Source organism: Phyllobates terribilis, unplaced genomic scaffold (assembly GCF_046119375.1).
Source record: "Phyllobates terribilis strain yellow unplaced genomic scaffold, ASM4611937v1 Scaffold_9__5_contigs__length_417890890, whole genome shotgun sequence".
In the NCBI taxonomy this organism is placed as follows: domain Eukaryota; kingdom Metazoa; phylum Chordata; class Amphibia; order Anura; family Dendrobatidae; genus Phyllobates; species Phyllobates terribilis.
In genome coordinates this window covers 382003907-382029612 of record NW_027362769.1, presented here as the reverse complement: position 1 = coordinate 382029612, position 25706 = coordinate 382003907, and the positions used below count along the sequence as shown (strand labels likewise).

Here is a 25706-nt window from a genome sequence, read left to right as displayed (position 1 = left end):
CACTCAAAATTGGTAAAAAAGTATCTTAAAAAGAAGACAAAATTTGAGATTCCATCCAGGTTTATATTTGAGGGAAAGTGGAGATGGGTGCCATTTCCAGAGCACCAGGAAAAAACTAAAGTCCAAAACAGGCTACAAATGAAGGTTACAGTAGCCTTTATAGCCACAGAGCTGTGGCGGGCCGGACAGATCCATAATTTAATCACACAAATATCTAATATCGAGCAGTAAGTTCTCCAGGATAAAGATTGATTTTTTAGTATAAATAGATCACTTTAATTTAAAAAAAATAAATAAATTTGAGAACAGATAAAAGCTGCAGAGATGACTTATATTTCTATTTTCAAAAAGACTCAAAATTTGGAAGTTACCTTTTTTGTTGAAAATTCTTTAACATTGCCAGCCATAACCATAACATTTTAGGTACCAACATTACGCTCCATTTACATAAATTCAAGGTGAAAACGCAGGGCCATAAAAAAAATAAAAAGAAACCATAAAATAGAAAGAAAAAAAAAGTGAGAATTGTGGGGGATGGTAAATATTGGAAATTAATGAACGGTAAAATAAAATAAAGCTATACATCTATACACATCTATCTTGTAGCAGATGGTAAAAGTAGTCGCTGATGACCTCACAAGATGGCAGACGTTTTGGAGAGCTCGGCACCGGTGTCTGAGCGCACATAAGAGCACTGTGACGTTGGAAATTATCTTCCTGTTTATTTCAAGGTATCAAAAATATGCAGCTTTCATAAAGCCGGTCCTAATCCGATCTCCAGGTGACTATATTACACAAACCTCTCTCCGGCGAGGGGGCCGCGCGGCCTTGTCTTACATAGGTAGCACCTCAGCTCGTAGTCGGGAGACTCCTGCGCAGCTGTATTTGTAGGGACAGGTAGAGCTCGGAGTGACAGCGATGGGCCCGGACCCTTTCCAGCATAGATTATATCAAGGCTTCATCCATCCACATATAACACTTACACCCCCCCCCCCCAGTCAATTTCCTTCTTAGTCAATTTTTTCCACTTTCCCAATGATTTTCTCTTCATAAATGGGTAAAATGGAGTCGTCGTCCCGCACTTCCTCGAATACCACTCCGCAGTCAAATTCATCGCTTACTTTCTTGAAGTAATACCTGGAATAGGAGACGGGGAAGGCAACATTAAAGCTTTGTGCCCTGCTGGACATTAGTGCAGGAAACTCTTCATCTTGGAGAGATGCCGACAGAAGCTTCCGAAAGGGGATTAGCGCCAAAGAACCGGGAAACTTATATACCTGTTACCAACAGGGCCCCCGTCTGATGGCGACGGGAACAGAGAGGCGACCATGCCAATCTCTGTCAGCTCTCTTACTCTTCAGGGAAGTTCTGAAAAAACAACCGCATGGCGTGGATGGGCCGTAAATATCCAAGATAGGAGAACGTCTTTAATGGACCACTTTATTTTTTGCTTTCGGAACCAATTTTTCAAAAGAGCCACTACATTGAAAAAGTTAAGTTTAACTTTTTCACTAATTTGCCATAAACTAAATTATAATTTTTTGTTTTAATGGACAAGCTAAAATTTTGTATTGGAATTATTTGGTACATGTAGAATTTTTCTTCAATTTTTCACAGCATTCACTAATTGTTAAGGTGCTGATTTGAATTAAAGGAAATATATATATATATAACTTTTTTTTTTTCTTTAAAGTCTATTTTTTGGCATTGGGCAGACACCTGTTGCAGACCTTGCGGCATTCTTTAGTTTTTTTTAATTTCCAAAACACAATGTTGATGCTATAACTATCTGTACAAAGGGCGCGGGGGCTAGTGAGGGGCAATGTCTGATACTTGGTTGAAATTTATGGCAAGTCCTGTAAATATGGCACAAACGTGTCAGCCATCGAAATAACCCTTACAGGTACATCCAAAAACGATACAAATTTTGCTGAAATAATCCGACAGTCTTCAATGAAATCACTAAGTGGACTTCACCCCTTTCACTGCCCGTGTGGGGAAAAATCTGCGTTAAAGATCTGCGGTATAACTTGGCACACCGCAGATCTGTAGCGTATCTGTTCCCATGTGAATGACGTATAAGGTAAAATGAGGCCCGGGCCACTCCAAGTGTGAACGACCCTTTACCTGTAATTTCCTTTCTTGGTAAGCAGCTCCTTGAATTGTCCCAGGGTCACTACTCGACCTTTCACCATGGTCCTGTAGGGAATGGGCTCTCCGCAGAAATAATAGGCCACGACCACGTTATCACCGGGGCCGGAGCTTTTTCCATCTTTCTTCTGAGGCTTCATTCTGGAGTAAGAGATAAGGAGATTGAATGGTTAATTGGGCTCCGAAAGGCTGGCCGGTGCCGGGCTCACCCTCATACGCGCCAATCTAACCAGCTTCTCCATAACAGGCTGCTTTCCCCTCCTTTTTTCTACACTCACTTTGATCCGACTGTCTGGTTGCTCAGCACACGCTGCCTCACAACTAGTCCTGACTTAATCATTTGCGAGGCCGCGCTTTCCTTCCCCTACAAACATTCTGCCATTTCCGGACGGTGTCAGTGTGTAACACTGGGCAGACACAGCGGTGATGACTTTTCGGAGCGCAGCGTGCGTCCGATGAAGGATGGAATGTTCCATTATTTGCTATTGCTTCTGTAATGTTGCTTGGCAACCACAGTCCGACGGGCCGCAGGGGTGACGGGGCTGGCCACCCACCCTCCGTGGACCTTGTATTTAGACTTCATCTCGACAGCAGGACGCACTGCATACGAGGAATCAGCAAGTTCTTAAAGGGGAGGGATAAATAATTACCTTTAAGTGGGTGCTGCTAGGATGATACCAGCAAAGGAACAACTCCCATCATCCCTCTCCTGACCCCAATCCTACTCCTATAATGATTGCATATACGATGTGCACAGGACAGAGACCATCTACAGATCCTCCACATGAGGGAAGACGAGGAGGCAGGGAGGGAAGGGAGGAGAACGCACATATAGGGGGCGCTACGTCGGGACGGGATGGAATCACTGGACACACTGACACATGAAAAGACGATGGGCACATACTGTGACTCTGAGAGGTCCATGTCGGAGACTGCGGGGACCACATTCAGCAGTGGGATATACGGTGGCCTGACAGAGGAGCGCCCCCGTTGGATAACCTCTTGGACATACCTAGAGAACAACCCTCACAGGTTAGAAAAATGTTCCCGTGCGTACCCCAGTACTACAACTCTCAGCATGCATTGGCTGGAAAGAGCGTGCTGATCTGCGTCCCTCCGCAGCGGCAACACCAGCTCTGCCAGATCCTCACAACTAAGACGCTGGGGGAGAGGTGTTTGGTCCTAAAACCTCTTCAATGGCAAGATGTGCACAACACATGAGGATGAACTTCACAGAAAGAGAAACAAAGGGACCTTAAAAAATGCTTATCTATCCTCCTCGCATACAGGCAGTGATGAGTTAATAGACAGGAGCACTGATACTTCTGACCACCATCAGATGAATGGACCCCCCCAATGCCCAGCACCCCCACCACACCCAGATGACTTCCCAAGTGAAAAAATGCTTTTCCCCCTTCGTTTTTCCTTTGGACCAACATATGCAATAGCAATCTGCTCTAATTTGTGCTTTTTCCCTTTTTAATGTTTTTTATGGTATAGAAACACTGGGATTTAAAAGAAAACACAACTGCATTTTTCTAAAGGCTCCCATAGAAAGCTACTAGGAGAAAAGTGCCAAAAAACAGCATCTTCAAATGCACAGCAGGCAGGAGCTGTCATCACATCCACTTTGCTTGAACTGTTATTTGTACACAGCTTTAATGATTTTTTTTTTTTTGAGCGGTTCCACCTTAAAAGACGCCTGGAGAAAAAAAAAACACTAAAAAAAAAAAGTTGCAAGAATCTTCCTATTCATTTCTAGTTTACATACAGTGGGGAAATAAGTATTTGATCCACTGCCGATTTTGCAGGTTTTCCCACCTACAGAGAATGGAGAGGTCTGTAATCTTTATCGTAAGTCACTTCAACTATGAGAGACAGAATCTAAAAATAATCCAGAAAGTCACATTGTATGATTTTTACATAATTAATTTGCATTTTATTGCATGAAATAAGTATTGGATCACCGACCAACCAGCAAGAATTCTGCCTTTCACAGACCGGTTTGTTTTTCTTTAAGAATCCTCCTATTCTGCACTCATTACCTGTATTAATAGACCTGTTTGAACTCGTTACCTGTATAAAAGACACCTGTCCACACAATCAATCACACTCCAACCTCTCCACCATGGCCAAGACAAAAGAGCAATCTAAGGACACCAGGGACAAAATTGTAGACCTGCACAAGGCTGGGATGGGATACAGGAGAATAGGCAAGCAGCTTGGTGAGAAGGCAACAACTATTGGCACAATTATTAGAAAATAGAAGAAACACAAGATGACTGTCAATCTTCCTTGGTCTGGGGCTCCATGCAGGATCTTAATTCGAGGGGTAAGGATGATTCTGAGAAAGGTCAGGAATCAGCCCAGAACTACATGGAAGGACCTGGTCATGACCTGAAGAGAGCTGGATCCAGTGTCTCAAACATTACCGTTAGTAACACACTACGCAGTCATTAATGGAAATCCTGCAGGGCACGCAAGGTCCCCCCTGCTCACACCAGCACATGCCCAGGCCCGCTTGAAGTTCCCCAATGACAATCTTGATGACCCAGAGGAGGCATGGGAGAAGGTCATGTGGTCAGATGAGACCAAAATAGAACTTTTTGGTATCAACTCCACTCGCTGTGTTTGGAGGAAGAAGGAGAACACCATCCCAACCATGAAGCATGGTGGGGGAAACAACATACTTTGGGGGTGCTTTTCTGCAAAGGGGACAAGACAACAGCACCGTATTGAAGGGAGCATGGATGGGGTCATGCATCGTGAGGTTTTGGCCAACAACCTCCTTCCCTCAGTAAGAGCATTGAAGGTGGGTCATAGCTGGGTCTTCTAGCATTAGAGTGACCCGAAACACACAGCCAGGGCAACTAAGGAGTGGCTCCGTAGAAGCATTTCAAGGTTCTGGAGTGGCCTAGCCAGTCTCCAGACCAGAACCCAATAGAACAACTTTGGAGGGAGCTGAAATTCAATGTTGCACAGTGACCACCCTGAAACCTGAAAGATCTGGAGAAGATCTGTATGGAGGAGGGGGCCAAAATCCCTGCTGCAGTGTGTGCAAACCTGGTCAAGAACTGCAGGAAATGTCTGACCTGTGTAATTGCAAACACAGGTTTCTGCACCAAATATTAAGTTCTGTTTTTCTATTGTATCAAATACTTATTTCATTCAATAAAATGCAAATTAATTATGTAAAAATCATACAATGGGATTTTCTGTTTTTCATTTTTAGTTTCTGTCTCTCACAGGTGAAGTGACCTACGATAAAGATTACAGACCTCTCCATTCTCTGTAGGTGGGAAAACCTGCAAAATCGGCAGTGTATCAAATACTTATTTTCCCCCACTTCACTTCTTTAAGCGGCAGCTACTGATGGAAAACACTTCAAACTAAGCAATGTGCAATCAAAAGGCAGTAAAAAACAAACACTTAAAAAGAGATAAAACCTCTCTTCAAAACAACTTCAAGATATGAAAGACTTCTCTTACAACTCCCTAAAGAACAAGCTGTTTGGGGTAGGCCACCAGTACTCTAGCCCTGGAATATCCCTTTTAGGCTGTGGTCACTAACAGAAATCCTCATAACAACAAGTGTATTTCCCATCATAATGAATGCTCCCATTATTTACTTTTATTAAGGAGGATTTTATAGAGGATCAGCTATAAAAAAAAAAAAAAAAAGCCCCTAAAACTGTAAATATGACCTTACTACCAAGTTCACAGGATGGCCAAGAAGCAGGACACGCTGCGATCAGCTCACCCGACCTCCTACATGTTGTGAACATGATTAGTGGCCTATACAGGATCTGCAATTACAGCCAACGCGAAACGTTACGCACCTTTGCTTCACTTGCATTTTTCCAGCTTTTCTTTCCTCCTCTTCCAGCCGCCGACGCGCCTCCTCCAGCTGCGTCAGTGGATTGGGGGCAGGGTTGGGCGGCATGGTGGGGTCTTGGACAAAGGGGTGAGAGGGCTGCACCACGTTGCGCAGCTGAGCGCTGACCCACGGATGGACCGCGCCGGGCCGTTCAATGGAGAGTGGTCTAGGCACGTCATGAGCAGACTGCTTCTTGGCACCTGATGAGCTGCAGGGAAAAAAAAAAAAATGGGACCAGATGCAAAATGTCAAAACCTAAGAACAGTGTTCCCTTTGTGTTACCATCATTTACAGTCCTTGCATGGCTCAGTTTATATCATGCAGCACACTCCAGTCACACCCAAACGCTGAATGCAGCTCTGGATGTGAGTGGAGGATGACCTGCAGTATGTACTGACCTATGGACGGTTTTCTTGTGTCTGCTGATCTCCTTCTCGCCTTCCATTATCCACTGCATTATCTTCTGGTGTCTCTCAGAGTCCTCCGGCACTACGGGCATCTCGTAGTTGGCACTTTCGAGCTTCCCAGACTCCACTTTCTTTGCGTTCCTCTTGGCCAGCATGCTGACTTTACCACTGGAAGAAAAAGCGATTTACGTGATAACAGGTAAAAATATGTCAGGACGTACGTACACCGCCTGTGATTACAGATCCGGTCCTGGTCTGCAAAACCCTTCACTAATCTCTATTCATATCCAGACCTCTGACCTCGCATTCTCCAATTTTGGAGGCTTTATTTTTTGTTTTGTTTTTACACCATGGGAGAAGGTATTTACCAGGCGCAGAATATTATGTGACTAAGTTGTCAGACTACGGAGGGGACAGATACAAGCACCAGCAGAGCTGACATCACATCCAGCAGCCATACAAAAACATAAGAGTGTCCCCGCTGAAATCAACAACTGGCTGCAGCGACCACACAAATTATGGATGTAACGTCATTGCTGCAGGATAGCGCAATCCCGCAGCAGACATTTTTCTCTTCTTCCAAGAGTTCTATTTTTTAAATTTTCCAAAATGTTATTAATATAATATACTTAAAAATAAATAATTTTGAAATTTTTTGCTTTTACATTTATCGTGAGAACGAGCTGGTAACTTTGTTGTGTGGGTCGGTGCAGTTCTACAAGTTATTGGGATCTCTGGCACCAATTCTTACTAGGCCCGGTGTGATTCAAGAATGACGTCACGCCAGTCCTACAGACGATGAAAGAAGGGTCATGGGGGTCTCTGGACGCGGCCGCTGGATCTCTGGATGCAGTTCTAGTACACAAGAATGTTCTAATTCACTGACGGCAAGCAGAGATATTCCAAATGGTGAGGAATTGAATCGCGAAGCATATTAGTAAGTTGCAGACATTTTTACGTAGTCCTATAAGAGGAGTAAGAGGCTTACCTGTAGCCTAAAGAATCCATAGGGTTGGGGGCCATCCCCATGCTATCTGCATAATTGCGGGATTTGGTTGCATAGTTATGAGGGTCTACATTCCAAGAAAAGTTGCTTTGCACTCTCTGTGAGGCCTCGGCTTCTATCTGATCCTTGGGTTTCACCCCGCTGTGGTGGTGAACGTGGTGATAGACGTGCTTGTGGTGATACATGTTGGGCGCTTCTGATTTCGCCCCGGACTTGGTCGAGTGCTTGCCGTGCCCGGGCTGCATTGTTCCCACCGATACGGGGAGGCCTTTACTCGTGTGACCGTCTGGTGAGCGCGGCTTGGGGGAATGGCGGCCAGTGCCCGGAGATTGGCATCCTGGTGTTTTCATGACTCGTTGCACGTGTTCGTCTAGAATGGATTCCGGATTTTCCTCATGGGCGTCTCTGATCTGCATCCCGACGCAGCCCATGTCGGAGTATCGAGACCCGAAGTGATGCACAGGCTGGCTTGAAGGCAATTTGTGGCTAACCATAGAAGGTGCAGAGGAGACGTCCGCATCGTCCCCTTCTTCTTCCTATGGCGGAAAAAAAAAAACAAAGTTGCGTTACTATAACAGGACGGCTATTTTTTTTTTTTTTTTTTTTCACCTCCTTGTCAAAAAGCCAGAACACTTATTTTGTCATCAGTATGAGCATCAGTTGTAGGTTTTAGGGACACCAATCATTTCATCGTATAATGGACTGAAAAACAGGAAACTAAATCTGAGTGCGGTGAAATGGCGAAAAGAAATAAAATCATTTTGCCATTGTTTTTTTTGGGGGGGACTTTTCTTGTTACGCCGCTCCGATTATGGCAATTCCAAATTTGTATAAATTATAGAAGCATATTGTGAAACTGATTATTTCCTATGAAGCCCGCCCACAGATTGGTCTTCATAAGAGACCTCATAAGGCAGACGTGGGGGCCCTTGGCTGCCGCTGTAACCGATGGGCAGCCCATCATCACAGGGGGTGCAGATGGCTGTCAAATGTGAAGGCTCCCATCTTAAAGCCTTTTAAATGCAAAGTTAATCCCGTAATTAATTGTCCATTTTCCAAAAAATAAAGGAAGTTGCCTAGTACAATTTAGCCACTAGGTGGCGCTGTTGCAGCACAGATTTACACTTTCCGCCTGCAGATTATTGCGTAAATGTTGTATCCGCCATTGATGACGCCTCCTGCAGCCAGGGATGCTCCGTGCTGAGTGTTAGAGGCCGACCCATCCAGCCGTGAGAGAAAAGAGCCGGCCGTGTTCACACTATGGGAATGGCAGTAATGAAAACTGATAAGATACGACACGCTGCAGGTAGATGGAGCCGCTCCCACCCACTCATTCCCTGCAGTATAAAGATGGAGGACGTAGCTTTATAACGTGCTGGCCACTTACCGCTCTCACGCGTTTCAGTCGCTCCTCCAGCTTCTGCTCCGCCTCGCGGTCTCTCAGGACTCCTTCCAGGCGACTGATGAGCTCAGCAGCAAATTTTTCAGGATCGACGTGAATATCCTTTGGCATGTGATATGTACGCTACGGAGACAACGAAAACCAAAATCAATGGTGGGGGCAAAAACTGTTGAGAAAGGACTGTAAGCAACTACTTCTACTCAATGACAGAAAGCAGAGGTCTTGGTCAACATAAGGAATTGATACGGAACTTGATTATACAAAGAATATGACTTATTTCCTGCAACTGGAAGACCCCTTTCAGGGTGTAAATGTGGTCTTCCCACCACTTACTGGAATGTGAGGTAGTGGCACGCGTCCATTGGCTTTGGCACTTTCTTGCATTTCTCGGCGATGGTGTTTCCGTAGTCGATACGGTGGAATCCCATCGCTGCAATAAAGAGAAAAACCGGCGTCAATGTGCGGCTACGACGTGCCGAGAGGGGGCAATGTCGCTAATTAATCCCTCCCAGACACAACGTCAACCTGTGTGGGACGTGCACAAAATCTATAAAAACAATAGAAAAAGAAGATGCACGCTACTTACACGCTGCTGTCTGTAAGAGACATGGTGTCGGCGTCGCTCGACATGCTCTGCTGTTCGCTGTCGTTGGCGCTGGTGGCAGGAGCCACGGCGTACCCAGTGTTGACATAGCAAGGGTTAACCGGCTCCCTCCACGACCCCGGCCTAGAAATGGAGATTACAGTAAAATAAGATAAAAATGATCTAATGGTCCACGAATAATAATAAAAAAATCTCATGGTGATAGGTGGTCGCTGACGACATGTTTTATTCCAAGATCTTTTATTTTAGGGCATCGAACCACTTATAAGAAAGTTACAGGGTCGCTCATGTCCATGTCGGAGGCACCACGACCCCACATATTTGCAGAGACACGTGCATGATACCAGACCATCGGTGCACACATCTCGGCAGGTACGTGGGGTCCTAACGCCATCGATCACCCACTCTCTGTATTGCTCCAATAAGTCCAAAGAGAAAAGGAAGCAATTTTGCAAATATTCATTAAATGTTTCCTATTGTTTTGCAAAAACAGTTAGGATGTGGATTTGTGTCTCTCCATGGGGACGGACGACGATCAAAACTTCATACTACTTTTAATATTTTTTTTTCTTGCCTAAATGCCTCCGAAACAGCAAATAATCACTAATCCAGGACTTGTATGTCGGTGGCCACTCCATAAAATCACGGACATGTGCTGAAGGCCAATTTACAGGGTGACAAAGGGGCAGACGCTCCTCGTCATTGCTCCTTGTAAACATGGTAGCGATGACTGACAAACCCCAAACACTTGATGATCGGCTGCAGCCTAGGAGATGATCGGTGGCAGCACAACTTCCTGTGTAAACCAGAAATGTGCTGCCAACAGTGGGCAAACTGTACGGAGAGCAACCGGACGTGTTAAGTATAGTTTGCCCTGTGTAAAAGAACCTTAACCCTGGGGGGCTACGTGGCAACTTTATCAGAGACACAGGATGTGCGGGTCGTGCATGTTCACTACTGCTCCTTTAAGAGAGGACATTGGGACCCCCGCTTTCAAGATTGTTGGGTGGGGGGGGAGACAGCCGCCAGATCCCCAGCGATCAGAGATTTATCACCCAGTCTGTGGATAAGCCATATATATTGCTTACACCACCTCCCTTTTCCATGGGGGTCTCTGCAGCCAGACCCCTAGCAATCACACACTTATCCATCCTGTGCATAGGTGATAAATGCAGCTTATGGACCCCCCCTTTAAGGCCTAGCAAACAATATCCAGGGGGGCCGAACACGGACATGAAAGCACCGAAGCAGCGGGGGATTTGAAGTAATATAGGCCTCATGATATGGTGAAGTCAGTGCAGCATGGAAGGTCATTTCTGTTCTCAAATAGAAAAGCCGGTTGCGAACCCTGAATATAGAGCAATTCAGGATTATAAAAACATGGCCGCCTTCACACACTGCCACACCTGTGCACAGGCAGCGTCCGGTACTGCAGTTCAGCTCTGTTAAGGAAGAGTAAACACGTGTCTTTAATGCCTCGCTCCTTCATGTACAAAACCCGTCCACCTTTTTCTCATTTACCAGTTTTCGCCCTCTGACCCAGAGACACATCTGGAATATTTTATGACGGGCCGATTTTCATTCCGGTGTGTAATATGTGCCTGGTGGCGGGTGGTGACGTGGAGGGAGCGTTATCCGGCTTTTATCTCATCCAGCTGCTGCGTTCATGGATGAAACTTGCATTGCGCAATGTGGACGGGGGTAACCAGAGCTCCGGGGGGACGCGGAGGTGCTGCCTTCGGAGATATCGGATCACCAGAGGAGTGAGCTGAGGGTCTAGGAAGCAGAAGCCTGAAATGAATACCTCCAGCAACTACTCCTCTGTCCATTACTATGTAAAGGGGCACTCCGACCATTGATACCCCTTTACTCCAGGCACCACTAGGGGGAGCTCATCACACATTTTCTATGTGAACGATTAATTTCTATATATAAACAGTATGCAGAGAGCTCCCCCTAGTGGTGACTGCAGGTATCAAACATTCATGAGAGGGAAATGGACGTGTACTCCCCTATCCAGAAGATATGATAAATGTATGATAGCTGGACCAGCTGCTGAGATCCCAAGAACGGCCCAGGTGCCCTGTGTGACTAGAGCGGTACTGAGCATGTGCGACCACTAGTCCTACAGACAGTGAAGGGAGCAGTGGTCCCACATGCTCACTACTGCTGTACTGACACAGACTTTGGGGCCCCATACAATAAATAGCTGTCGGCAAAATGATAGTTCAGCCATCTCCCCCGATCCCTCCGTATACACAAGCGCTGAGTGTCCTGTACAAGAGGGGCGCTGCCAAGACGAAGGGTCCAAAATTAAACATGCCGGATGCATCTTTCCCTCCATGTCTGGGAAGAGTCGGGGCAAGCCCCATACACATTAGACTGTCGGACAAGCACGCACATATAGGCAAGTTCAGGGGCAATGTTTTCTAATTTGTATGGGGTCCTTTTAAGATTGCAGGGAACCGAAAATGTGGACCAATGATTATAGGGGATATAGAGCGCTTATGGGACATCCACTTTAACAGGCCGGCCCCTGGAGCCAGTTGGTCTGAACAATTATGGAAATTGGCGTGGTCACCTATACGAAAACAAAATCCTGTCGGTGCCTATAATGAGTTCAGGCCGTCGTCAGTAGCTCTGAAGTACGAGGCCGGCAGAATACTGGCCTTTCAGCAAACATTTCACAGGGGGGCATCCAGTAACCCGATCTGACGCGCTCTTCCTGATGACTACGGAGATGGTGGTGGAAATGAGCGGCGAGCCGGGAAACGCGTTTCTGTGTAAATAAAAGTTAATGACTTCCCAGGCCTTGTCATGTCGCTCGGGGCTGTCACTGGTACCGGGGTAATTACTCCTAATGATAATTCACTTTCCACCGACCGTGCGGTTAGACATTGGGAGATGGAGAAGGCCCCTCTCTCTGTTCCTCTCTCGCTCCCTTTTTCTGGCCATGCTTTTCTTTCCTGTAAGCTCAGCTGGAGGGGAGGAATTTACAAATGGATCCAGTATGACTAGAAAACGGTTTACGCAAGCGGCTCTTCCCCCACCCCGAGCGCGGCCCACTCGCAAGATACATTTACACAAAGTGGCTGAAGAAGTAAAACGCGCTTTGTGCCTCATTGCAATGTAATGAAACCTGAGCAGCGGGCTGGTGGGAGGCAGCGCACCCCGGACCCACCACAACCACAGATACATGAAGGACAAAGGATGCCGAGCATACTTCTGCCTGTATACTGTACATGTACACGTCTAGAGTCTGCAGGGAGACTTCTGATATTTTATACACTCTCCGTAGAGTCATCCACAGTTGCCTGGTTAAAGCTCTTTCCAGCCCTAGAAAGCTAAAGAATTAACCCCTTTAATTGGGGTTATTGCTCCTGAAATCTGAGTGTGGGCCGTGGATTTCTGCTGCAGACCCCATCATGCCGTAGGGCATATGCACAGGGGGCTTTAGGGTAATGATAGTAATCAGAAGGCACCTACCACGTACATTAGCTCTTTACCCATAAATCATGGCTGTCTTGAAAGGGATTGTCTGTTTCCGACAATTCCCTAAACCAGTGGATTTCCCAACAGTTGAAATCCAAACAGTAATACTTCTTTTCACCTCTGGGGGCACTGCAGGGAAAGTAAACACTTACTTGTAGCGAGTGTTTACTTTCCCCGCAGTGACCCCCCAGAGGTGAAAAGAAGTATTACAAAGAGCTTATTAAAAAATCAACAAATTATATGCAAGGCACGGGCGTGCGACTTACTCCAGAGCGCTCTTTAAACTACTATGGGGGCTTCTTAAAGGGTCCTTAGTGCCAAGTCATTACTTTAGGAAATGGGAAAAACTCATGATTGGTGGTGCGGCGATGGTGTTTCGATCACTCCATTCAGGCCACTAATTTCTTACACAGTGAAGGGAAACCAGTAAAGGTACTATAGCTATGGCATAGTCTAGTGATAAGCCATCACTTTATATAATGAGAAAGCCCCTTTAAGTTTCCAAAATTGGCTAAAAATCACTAAGATATAGCTTTATGATTAGTGAAGGGGGGGGGGTTAAACCTCTGGGATTCTGAAAATGAAGGGGACACGGACACCCCCACCTCCAAACCACCCACAGTAAGGAGGACGGGGGGGGGGGCTACTTTGCTGGGAAAAAATGGTTAAGGAGACTATAGTGCAGTTTCTCCTTTGTTCTCAAGATCCAGAATTCAAAATGGCAGTACCTTATATAATGGTAATACCCCTTTAAATTTCCTAAAAAAAAAAAAAAACACCAAAACTTAAAAATGGGTTTTTTATTCTCTAGCAAACATACTGAGAAAAGAAAACCTTCCTGACAGCGGCAAATAAAATGGCTCTTAAAAGAGAGCCCCCTTAAGACAGCTGTCCCTTCCTACAGGGCTATACTGAGAATCCTAGGCACCGTCATCGCCCCAGAACCGGACTATACTTAAACATGTCATCAGCTCCGAGACTTCTGAAGCCGAATGAAAAGAGCTCTGTAAAAAAAAGAAAAAAAAAAAAATCAAAAGGCAAAACTTCTGGGGCAGCGACCGCACGGCACGCCGCGCTCGAAGATCTGGGGTATAAATATAGTAAATAGCAAAACTCTGTTCCGTTACTTCATGCTAGATGGAAAAATGAGCAAGCTGTCATTTCTGGAGGGATCGACTTTCCATGAAAAAAAATAAAATGAAAAGGTCAGCTGATTCCCCGGATTTGTGTAAAACGAGCGCAGAATTTCCAGAGGGATCAAACGTTTCACTCGCACAAAAAAAAAAAAATTGCTGGAAACTCTGAATCACGCCGGGGAAGACTTTGAAGTCGCGTCTTGTAAGTGAGTAGGAAAGAAGTGAAAGAAGTGGGGGGGGGGGGAGAGAAAAACGACCACGGCCGCATCAGCAAAAGGGGGATCGCCATGGCAATGAGCGCAGAGCTCGTCACCGTCCCCGCGCAGCACATAAAGCCTTTACAGACGCGCCGCCCTTTGATGTGTGATGAGGTCACGCGGATCATAACTCCCATGGTCAGCGGCTGATAAAGGTAAACATGAGCGAGCGGCGGCCCCCGGCGTCAGAGCCGCGTATGTGCAAGCATAACAAACCACAGCGACTAGCCGGCTTCCCAGCTACACGACAGCCGCCGGCGCGTACGGCCACAAACCTGGCCCCATAGCTGATTGCAAGCTATTGCTCCATGTTGTCAGACATTTCAGGACAGGGGCATGCTGAAGGCAGAAAAATGGAACATAGTATTGTTCTCGGTTATCAGACAAATGAGGGGTCGACTATAGGACCTAATCGCTCGCTGTTATCAGCCATTCTACCCGACTATACCAATTTATTGCTCACTGTTATCAGCCGTTTTACCCAAACCATATAAGTTAACTATACAATCTATTGTTCGCTGTTGTCCGCCCTTTTACCCGTCCATACAACCTGACAATAATCTATTTATTGGTCGCCGTTATCAGCCATTCCACATGACTATAAGACCTGACTATATGATCTATAGCTCGCTGTTATCAGCCATTCTAGACAAGCATACGACCTGACCATACGATCTATAGCTCGCTGTTTACAAAGACTGTTATTGTAGTGTTCGTCAATGGGATTAGGGACAGAACTGGATCTAGGGGCACCGCTATGATATACCATCACTTATGTTCGTTGAGGGTCTGTGCTCTGAGACCCCCATCCTATCCTGACAATGAATGAGTAGCCCCATTTAGCACTGCGTCCTCTGAGTTTTTCTTTTCGTGGCGCCCCCTAGCTGTAAAGGAATTACAGTCATCCACACTCCCTTCAATGGCGTTCCCTGCACAACGTGTGACCAGGGCGACACTGAGCAGTGAAAACAGTGCAGTGACCCCTTTATTCTCAAAATCGGTGGGGGTCCCAGAGCTCTGACCCCCAGGAATCATTAAGTTAATGTGTATCCGAGAGATAAACCATCACTTAATGACAAGGCTTTAGGATACCCCCCCCCCCCCAAATACTGGATGGACCTAGAGCTCCTGTTCCCCTGTATATGACTAAACTATAGGATTACACCTATACTTGCTGACCGGAAGTTTAGCACAAAGTATGAGGTCTGCAAGCGGAGATCTTTGGGGGTGGGGACAAAAAATATGGAACTGAAGCAGAAAGTATATTAATGATGGAGATAACAATTAGCAACCAGAGGGAAGACTTCAACCCAGTATAAAAGCATATTAACCATGTCATCCCTATACAGGACAGCATGCCCCTTGTACCCTATAAGCACTTGTTCAGATGTTGCGGGTGATTTTTTCTTTTTGCAGTGGCCTTTGGATTGTAAAAGGTGAAGCATTTCCCTGATAAATGTAAATGGCCGAGGAGAAATACAAGAGTCAGTGCCCTAAACCACGCGTCGCTCCCCGTGGGCTGCATGCGGACGCTTTACATTTTATCATTAATAATCTATTGCAGACGGAGCGATAATAAAGGCCGGGAATGAATCGTGCACCTGCTCCGTCTTGTTACATGGCTGCTGCGGAGCATTTGGTTCTGTGATTTTTTTTTCTTATAAAAGGATAAGAGTCTCGCTTTGGGGGACGCAAAGGGAAAAGAAAAGAAAAAAAAATATTTCAAAAGCAGAGAAACGAATCGTCGTACCAGTACAAAGACAATGTGACTATGGGAATCATCGCATCAGATAGGCTGATTGCAACAGTGAAAGGATCAATAATGCACCACATTTATAAGCATATTGCTTCATTACTTATGTCTACTAGAATTAGGGGTGGCCAAAGTCAGAAGTCTGTGGCCACAAAACTGCAACCCTCCTACTAACTGACATCCCAGCAGCTCCTCTGATTATTTGACCCTGCGGCATCATTACGCTGCGGAGTGACGCACCCGGGACATAGCACCTTCCTAATAGTCAGATGTGACCGCTAGATCAGGATCTTCGCCCAACTCTAATCTTTAAAATATTTGGAAAAATGAAGTATTCTTTTGAAAAAATAAAAGTATTAAAACGGACTATGCAATTACTGTCACCGTTTCCTAGCCTAAATTTGCAAGCAATGACAGGAGATAAGGCATCAGACCCACTGGTTCTCCAGAGCTCTGCCCTGTACAACTGCAAATTGTGACACTTTAAGGGGCTTTATAGGGGCTGATTCTGATGTACTTGCTAGTCGCCAGTCGCACGGACTGAGAACGGAGCAGCAATCAGTGTGCATACACAACATTGCTCTGGGATTGGGGTCCCCAGTCTCGTGATTAAAAAGACCCCTAATGATCAGACACTCATATGCTACAAAAAGGGGGATACATTTTGATTGCAGGACAGACCACTTAAGGTATATGTTCACAAAAAAATCCCTTTAACTGTTAGACAGAAGGCAACTATGGCCATGACCACAGTAGGGTTGCAGACCTTTACTACAAATTTAACCACGCTCCAGCACTTTGACAGCTTACGCTGCAGAGCGAGCTGTCAGTGTCGGGGGCGTGCGTACAGACGTCCTTCACAATATAGTGATCAATGCATGTAGCTGCTAAGTGCATGCTCCCATGACAAAGATGGCGGCTCCTGGGAAGAAATAAGCTCATTTTCTCCCAGCAGCTGCACTTCCAGCTATTTAAATGCAAGGCAATAGCATTTTACGAGGTGACAGGTTCCCTTTAATAGGTTCACCCCCAACCCACGCATGGCCAAAATGTCCATAGGCTTTCCAAAGTTGCAATGTAGGCCTAGACCAACTCATAGGACATGTCAGATCGCCACCAGATGAACGTAGTCCCTACCTGAACTCTCTCCCGTCACTCCGCCGCCTCGCTGGTGCCGTACAATGCGATGTAGCTTCTAAGATAAGTTTCTGGTTGATCAAGTTTGAAGAAACAGATTCTCTTTCGCAGTCGTCATCCCCCACTTGGTCACACTTCCATTCCTCGTCTTCATTAAGAGTAGGTAAATATCCAGGTGGACCCTTCCCCGTCCCAGACCCCGAGCTATGGTCACTGAAAACCTTAGGACTTTCCCCGCCGACGGTTGTGTACTCTAGATAGATGTCAGATTTAAGGAACACTGGGTAAATATTGTCCTCCATCATCGACTGTATCTCCATTTGGGCCTGGTCAAACATGTCCGGTTCAATTTGCTGCCTCAAAACACAATCCTTAATAAAACTTTTCGTTGCTGGTTTGATTTGCCGGGATACGATGCCGTTATTGTCCAGAATGTATTTTTTGTAGATCGCTTTGGCCAGTTTGAGCCTTTTTTCCACCTTGGAGTCACTTGGCTCCAGTTTCCGAAAGCCGCTGCAAGCGAACCAGAAATCAAGCAAATCTCCGCAACTTTCCTGCTGTAAAAAAGTTCGGAACAATTTAATCCCATCCTGGTCGTCGAGCAGAGAGTGCAGCGACTCAGCCCATTTTAAGTATGGTGGCGTCGGAGAAGCGCTGCCCTCAGGTTCGTAACCCAGGTCGAGATCGGGCCGCCTCGGAGTCGCCGTTGAAGTCTCGTTTCTAATCCCATCGGTCTTTGCCGTGTAATAGCTGTGGCTGAACGGCCTGGGATCTGCTGTAACCAGTTCTCCTTCCTCTCCGGGGACCGGCGGTCTGGGTGCATCCTCAGTAAAGCTTCCCCCTAGATCCAAAGGGAAACCTTTCCCCTGGACACTCATCTTGACAGTATGCGATTGCAAAGTAAGAATTAAGGTACGGATTCAATATCTGTTCATTTCGAGACGAAGGTCCCTGATAAACATTAGCCTCCTGCAAAAAAAACAAGAAAACAATAGAGTCAATACATAAGATTTAAAGGGGCAGCACACAAATGCATTAATAGATGGGGGGGACTGCAAGTGAAAAGTGTACACTTGCTATACTGATGAAAAACAAGGGGGCGGAGCTTGACAAAGGGATTCTATTGGGTGATCTTTGACTCCATGTGACATGCTCTACCCCTCAAGGACTGCACTGATAGCGGGGTTAACTTGCTGAAAGGGGGTTGACTTTTTTTTACTCACATGCATGTATTTGGGGCTAAAATAAGAAAAAAAAAAATATCTGTAATTGGGTTTCTTTAATTATTTTGTTTTTTACGGGCTTTGCTTTCTTCACACATTTGATGTGGTATTTGGTCATAAACCAGCTGATTGGAGATCAGGAAAAAAAAAATGAAAAAGTTACAAACGCACTGTTAGGCTGAGTGCCCACCATGTGGATTTAATGCATTTCCGCCATGGAAATGCATTAAAATAGCTTGTTAAAAGGTCTGGCACATAACCCAATGATAATCCCCATGTGCTGTGCACATGCTGCGGAAATTTCTGCTGCGGATTATCATTGCGGAAAAATACACAGCACTACCAATTTGGGCGAAATCGATCCCATTGACTTGCATTGAACCGCATAATATCCGCATGTATACATGAGGATGTTATGCAGTTCAATGCACGGATGGTACCCGGATCTGGAGAAGAGGAGACTCTCCTCCAACCCGGGTACCATGGTACCTGCAAGTTATAAAGTAAAAAATATTCATACTCACCTCTCTGACGGCCCCCGGTCTCCTCCCGGAGGCGTCCTCTCTCCTCGGCATCCCGCGGTGTACTGGCAGAACTAGCGGTGACGTCATTTAGTCAGCTGATGTCACGTGACCATCAGCTGACTAAATGATGTCACCGCAAGTTCTGCCAGTACACCGCGGGACGCCGAGGAGAGAGGACGCGGCCGGGAGGAGACCGGGGGCCGTCGGAGGTGAATAGAAGCTATAAAAAGCAAACGGTGCAACATTTTTAATGAAAGCCAATTACAAAAATGATTTTAGACCCAATTATATGCATTTAAAATAAAAAAAATAAAAAAATAAAAAAAAGGGCTGTTCACCTTTTGGGGCATTTTTTTTTTTTATCAATGCGGCTACTCTTCGGAATCGCGGTCACCGCACTGCCAGTTTCCTTTTCATCACCACATTGCATTTATTGATACTCCATTCACCTCAGGGGTTATTGTTCGCTGTTAAGGCCAATACTAAGGGGTCCCCTGATCTCCATGGTCATCACAGACCACCCTACCTTTTAAAAGAGACCCCTCAGTGATCAGCTTCAATCTATGATGAACTTTGCAGCAAGCGTTTCATTTCCCCGCAGCGCCACCACAGGGGAAAGAAAGCATTACACAATTCTTATAGAAATCAAAGGGCTGTGCGAGTCCTGCAGGGAAAGAGATGCTCTTGGTGGGCAATCTCCGATCAGGTTAATAGAAATTTGCATTGACGCTGGCCTACTTTTAGGAGTCAGGGTAGCCAAAAGCACCAAGAAGTTTGCAAATTGCGCTCTACCCAAAATACTTTGGCTCCAATAGGAAAATTTTCATATCATTGCCATCCTGGGATGAATAGATCCTACCAAAATCTGCGAACCTTCATCGGCCATTTATTCACTTTACACACCCTCTAAACTGGAAACGCTAAGGAGCCTTTCATCTGGCCCTAATTTGCAGCCGGTCACAGGTATAGTCCCTATAATAAGCGACTGTGCTGTTCCCACCGACAGATCCTGCACTTTGAACCCGGAGCGGCGCACGGAGATGAAAGAGGAGCAGATAACGAGGAGTCGTAAACATTTCTCCTAAAGAAATACGTGATGACATAAAAACTCAGCCCGGTCTGATCCGCCGCTATCGACGTGAATCACAGCACAATGTACACACACGGACCCGGCCAAGTCCAACCGAGTCACGTCAAGGCGGCCGAGATGACAAGAAGCAGGTGTAAAAGCTCCGCTCGCCTTCACGTCAACGCATTTTTATTACTTTTACTAGAGTTAAACTAGGATTTATGACGACTGTGTTGGGGAGATGCATCAGAAATTGAATGATCCTCAGGTCGGGGGAGACTATGGCCTTTAATATTCAGGGGACACAGTGGGACAATGCTATACAGCAAAGTACTCAAAGAAAGAGCAAAAGGGGGGTACATACTTATCCCACAGATTTAATATAAAAACAGCCACTGGTAACTATAAAATGACTAAGTGCAAGCTCTTCAGGAGAGAAAGTGCTCAGTATTTTCTATGCCCAGTATGTAAGGCAGTGTGCCCACGTAGCATTTTTCAAGCGTATATGCTGCGGAATTTCCGCAGCGTAAACGCTTGAAAAACGCATGTATATCTGCACCCCATGGTCCCCAATGGGATTCCGCAAGTTCTATGCACATGCTGCGGATTTTTCCGCAGCGTTTATGCCGCGTTCAAAAATCCGCAGCATGTCATTTAATTTTGCGTTTCCGCAAGCGGAATTGCCTTTGTCCAATGCATAAAAAACGCAAGGCAATTCCGCATGTGGAAAACGCGTGATAAACGCGCGAAAAATGCGCGATAAACGCGTGCGGAATTCCGCATGCGTTTTTCCGGGAGAGGACTTGCATTTATGCAGCAGAAATTTTCTGCTTCATAAATGCAACGTGGGCACATAGCCTAAGAGGGTGCAGACAATTTAGGGAGATGTCAGTCCATGTTCTTCACATCATTTGACGCTACAATCTGAAATTTCTCATTAAGGAGCTTCTCTCCATTGCAATTTCCATGGTACGGTCACTGGGACTTACAGGCAGCACATATACCTGGATGTATCACACCACATCCTCCGACTATACATCTATGACTGAATTCACACTGCATGTGCAAAGTCCAGGAACCATCCAAGGAGTCAATCATCCATACAATCCTGACATTTACCTCCAATGTACACGGCAGACCTCAAAATGTCCATAGACCTGAAGCAAACCGTGAGAAACCCTTGGCCAGTAAGTGCCTACAGTTGTCCCAACGGTACAGAAAAGTGCAGCCAACTTTACCAATATATCAAATGCATATAATTTCATCTGTTTAGTGGACTGATCCCACCAAACATAGCCCACAAATGAGGTCAGAGTCTTACAGCAATTGTCCATCCAGCGTACGACTGCACAACTTATTCTGCATCTGCAGGGGAGTCAGGAGCTCCAATAACTTTCTGTCCAGAATTCCCAACACATGATCGTGTCGTAAGACCCCCCGACCAAAACTGCCAATCACACTGCAATACCCCGACCACATTCAGAACAAATCTACTCCGATCAGACATAATACTGAAAAGCCATACCTAGTATTGTGTACTGGGCAGCTACACAGTAAGCTGCGATGCTCTGCGTGTCCCGACACCCTTCTATAATACATGCGATGCTCTGCGTGTCCCGACACCCTTCTATAATACATGCTATGCTCTGCGTGTCCCGACACCCTTCTATAATACATGCGACGCTCTGCGTGTCCCGACACCCTTCTATAATACATGCGACGCTCTGCGTGTCCCGACACCCTTCTATAATACATGCGACGCTCTGCGTGTCCCGACACCCTTCTATAATACATGCGACGCTCTGCGTGTCCCGACACCCTTCTATAATACATGCGACGCTCTGCGTGTCCCGACACCCTTCTATAATACATGCGATGCTCTGCGTGTCCCGACACCCTTCTATAATACATGCGATGCTCTGCGTGTCCCGACACCCTTCTATAATACATGCAATGCTCTGCGTGTCCCGACACCTTTCTATAATACATGCAATGCTCTGCGTGTTCCGACACCTTTCTATAATACATGCAATGCTCTGCGTGTCCCGACACCTTTCTATAATACATGCAATGCTCTGCGTGTCCGACACCTTTCTATAATACATGCGATGCTCTATATGCTCCGACACCTTTCTATAATACATGCAATGCTCTGCGTGTCCCGACACCTTTCTATAATACATGCAATGCTCTGCGTGTCCCGACACCTTTCTATAATACATGCAATGCTCTGCGTGTCCCGACACCTTTCTATAATACATGCAATGCTCTGCGTGTCCCGACACCTTCCTATAATACATGCAATGCTCTGCGTGTCCCGACACCTTTCTATAATACATGCAATGCTCTGCGTGTCCCGACACCTTTCTATAATACATGCAATGCTCTGCGTGTCCCGACACCTTTCTATAATACATGCAATGCTCTGCGTGTCCGACACCTTTCTATAATACATGCGATGCTCTATATGCTCCGACACCTTTCTATAATATGCGATGCTCTATATGCTCCGACACCTTTCTATAATACATGCGATGCTCTATATGCTCCGACACCTTTCTATAATATGCGATGCTCTGCGTGTCCCGATACCTTTCTATAATACATGCGATGCTCTATATGCTCCAACATCTTTCTATAATACATGCGATGCTCTATATGCTCCGACACCTTTCTATAATATGCGATGCTCTATATGCTCCGACACCTTTCTATAATATGCGATGCTCTGCGTGTCCCGATACCTTTCTATAATACATGCGATGCTCTATATGCTCCAACACCTTTCTATAATATGCGATGCTCTGCGTGTCCCGATACCTTTCTATAATATGCGATGCTCTATACGCTCCGACACCTTTCTATAATACATGCGATGATCTATATGCTCCGACACCTTTCTATAATACATGCGATGCTCTATATGCTCCGACACCTTTCTATCGCAACTGCAATGCTCTATACGCCCCGACACCTTTCTATCGCAACTGCAATGCTCTGCGTATCCAACACGGTTCAAGAATACACGCGATGCTCCAGGGCTGTGGAGTCGGGAAGCCAAACCTCCGACTCCTCAATTTCCATGCCACCGACTCCACCATTCATGGCTCATGTTTAAGTGATAAACTGTAGCACAGATTCATCTCAGCTAAAAGTCTAGACCCTTAGATCAGGAATAGGACATTTCATAACTTTCAAAAATTCTTATGAAAAAAATATTTCCCACAAACTGCATTGAACTACTGTACACAATTTATTATATATTTTAGGAGTTAGTCCATTTTATACCGACTCCACAGCCCTGCGACGCTCTGCATGTCCCGACACCTTTCAATCGCAGCTGTGATGCTCTGCGTGTCCCGATACCTTTCTATAATACATGTGATGATCTGTCAATCTCACTTTTTTCTCTCTAATAGTAGTCGGGAGTACGTCATCAACGCCACTACTGTTTTGGAGATGCTGTGATGCCGAGATCTTAGTTTAGTCCTTGTCACAGTTGTGACGTTTTCTCTGCTTCCAACACATCAACTTCAAAAACTGACTGATCACTTGCTGATGATGTATCCCTGCACCCCCAGACTGTCGCCATCATCAGATCATTCATGTAGCCTTTAATGCTATGGCTGATCAATTTTCATCCACTTTAAAATTACCCCAACCATATTGTTACCCCCCATTAACAAGCCAGTGTTACCCCTGTATTTATCTCCCCTGGCAAGTGATACAACGTAACCTCACACCTACATTAAAGAAACAAATCCACAATTCCCACACGCTCCCATCCAAACACCTAAGAGCAGACATGTCATCACCAGAGTCCAGCAAAGGAATGATGATTTATATACAACCATAACTGCTGGGAGTTGTACTTCTGCCTTAAATAGAGACCTATCCTATAAGCGATATATTTAAAGGAATTGTCTATCACGGCTTATGTAACACATCCAGGGTGCAAAATGTGAACAATCCCTTTAAGGCTATAAAACTGCAGAGCAAGTATTAATAGTTACACGACGCGTATTGTAACGGGAAGATCGCAATTTGACGATTGTCAGCGCGGTCAGACGGTGGCCCGAGACTTCACCGCCACAAATCTTAACGTAAGTCACGGACACAACATTTTGAGGAAAAAAAAAACCAAAACCTTAAATGCAATTAATTAAGTGGCCGCAGCGTCAAATCAGTAACCGTCTGCCATTTTGGTCGTACATTTGTGACACTGCCACAAAAAAATAGATGGAAATGTCACCAAGGTTGCAAAAAAAAATTATGCAAATGTGACAGACCACAAAACTTAATTTTGCAACATTTGCAGAAAAGCAAGTAAGTTGCAACATGTGACCTGGGGGGGGCTCTAAAATCAATAAAGGAGGTCTATGCCCCGCACCCGGGATGAGATGAGCGGGCCCGGGAGCTGCAGATACTAGAGGCCGGGGATCTCCGGCCTGTGCTGCGCTCCGCACTCCGCGGCCTCCAGCGCTCGTCTACGAAGTTTCCTCCCAGCAAAGATGACCCCCCTCGGCTCCCGTCACACTCACCTCCCTGGAAACAAGCCGGCTCTCCTCCCGGGATAGTGCGCCGGGCCCTCGTCTTCCTCCGCTCCAGCGCCACCCATCAAGCTTCCGGCGGCGACTGAGGGAGACAGAGGCGAAAACAAAGCGAGCGCTGCGGGCCGGCAGCCATGCCCCGGCGAGCTCCTGCTGGTGAGTGCGCTGCCTGTGTGTGAGGCAGAGAGAGTGAGCAGCCTGGACGTGCGCGCCCCCTGCGTCTCTGCGTCACTAGGAAGGGAGGGAGGAAGGAAGGACGCGCGCACGCGGACGTAGAGGGGAAGGCGCGCTGCCGACAACAGCGACGGCGACGCGCCCTGTCTTCCCGCCACAGGCGCGTGCCCTCGCTTGCCCCGACTGGAAAACCTGTCTTCTCCCCTCTCCAGTCACCATTACTGAGCCTGGTCCTCTCACACAGCGCTGTTCTGAGGAGAAATAGGGAATAAAAAGTCTCTAAAGACAATTTTCTACCCCATAATCCGATCACACAACCCCATATTCAGTATTATATAATCATTTCTTCTAATTTTGCAGTTTAACCACTTCATTCTATCATAAAATCAATAGGACAGTCACTGGTCCTGTCAGAGCGATGGTCTGAGGAGAAATAGTGGGAAAAAAAGTCTCAAGCCATTTTTCTACCTCACATCCCCATAATCGTTATTATACAGGCGTTTCGCCTAGTTTGTTGGGTTGTTTCACTAATTTACTATTCAATCACTTAGCAGAGTCGCTGGTCCTGTCACATAGATCTGCTCTGAGGAGAAATAGGAAAAACATAGTCATGGAAGTCACTTTTCTACCATTAACACATCCCCATAATTGAGATTTTTACAGTCGTTTCGCCTAAATTTTGCATTTTTTCACCTCTTCACACAATGCAAAAGGCGAGTCGATGGTCCTGTCACAGCAATGTCCTGAGGAGAAATAGTGGAGAAAAAAGTCTCAGAAGCCATTTTTCAATCTCACATCCCCATAATCGTTATTATACAGTCGTTTCGCCTATTTTATGCTTGTTTTTTTCACCGATTGATACTTCCATCCAATCAATAGAAGAGTCGACGGTCCTGTCACGTAGCTCTGTTCTGAGGAAAAAAGTCTGGGAAGCCACTTTTCTAC

The 25706-nt window shown here is 45.9% G+C and overlaps 1 protein-coding gene across 3 annotated transcripts in view; it reads right to left on the bottom strand.

The window, feature by feature from the left end:
* Positions 1-252: 252 nt before the first annotated feature.
* Positions 253-25706, bottom strand: part of AXIN1 (axin 1) — a 126717-nt gene continuing 101263 nt past the window's right edge. Inside the window, exons 1-11 of one of the 3 annotated variants that reach the window (XM_073648519.1) lie at positions 24579-24814; positions 17222-18190; positions 9429-9569; positions 9176-9272; positions 8828-8965; positions 7423-7976; positions 6426-6602; positions 5990-6235; positions 3056-3163; positions 2128-2292; positions 253-1137 (exon numbers count right to left, since the gene is read on the bottom strand). In XM_073648519.1, coding sequence (XP_073504620.1) covers positions 1011-1137; positions 2128-2292; positions 3056-3163; positions 5990-6235; positions 6426-6602; positions 7423-7976; positions 8828-8965; positions 9176-9272; positions 9429-9569; positions 17222-18099 — 2631 coding nt within the window. In that variant the 5' untranslated portion in view covers positions 18100-18190; positions 24579-24814 and the 3' untranslated portion in view covers positions 253-1010. Of the gene's footprint in view, positions 1138-2127; positions 2293-3055; positions 3164-5989; positions 6236-6425; positions 6603-7422; positions 7977-8827; positions 8966-9175; positions 9273-9428; positions 9570-17221; positions 18191-24578; positions 24815-25706 lie in introns of those variants that run through there. The other 2 variants (XM_073648520.1, XM_073648521.1) reach the window with 2 other exon arrangements.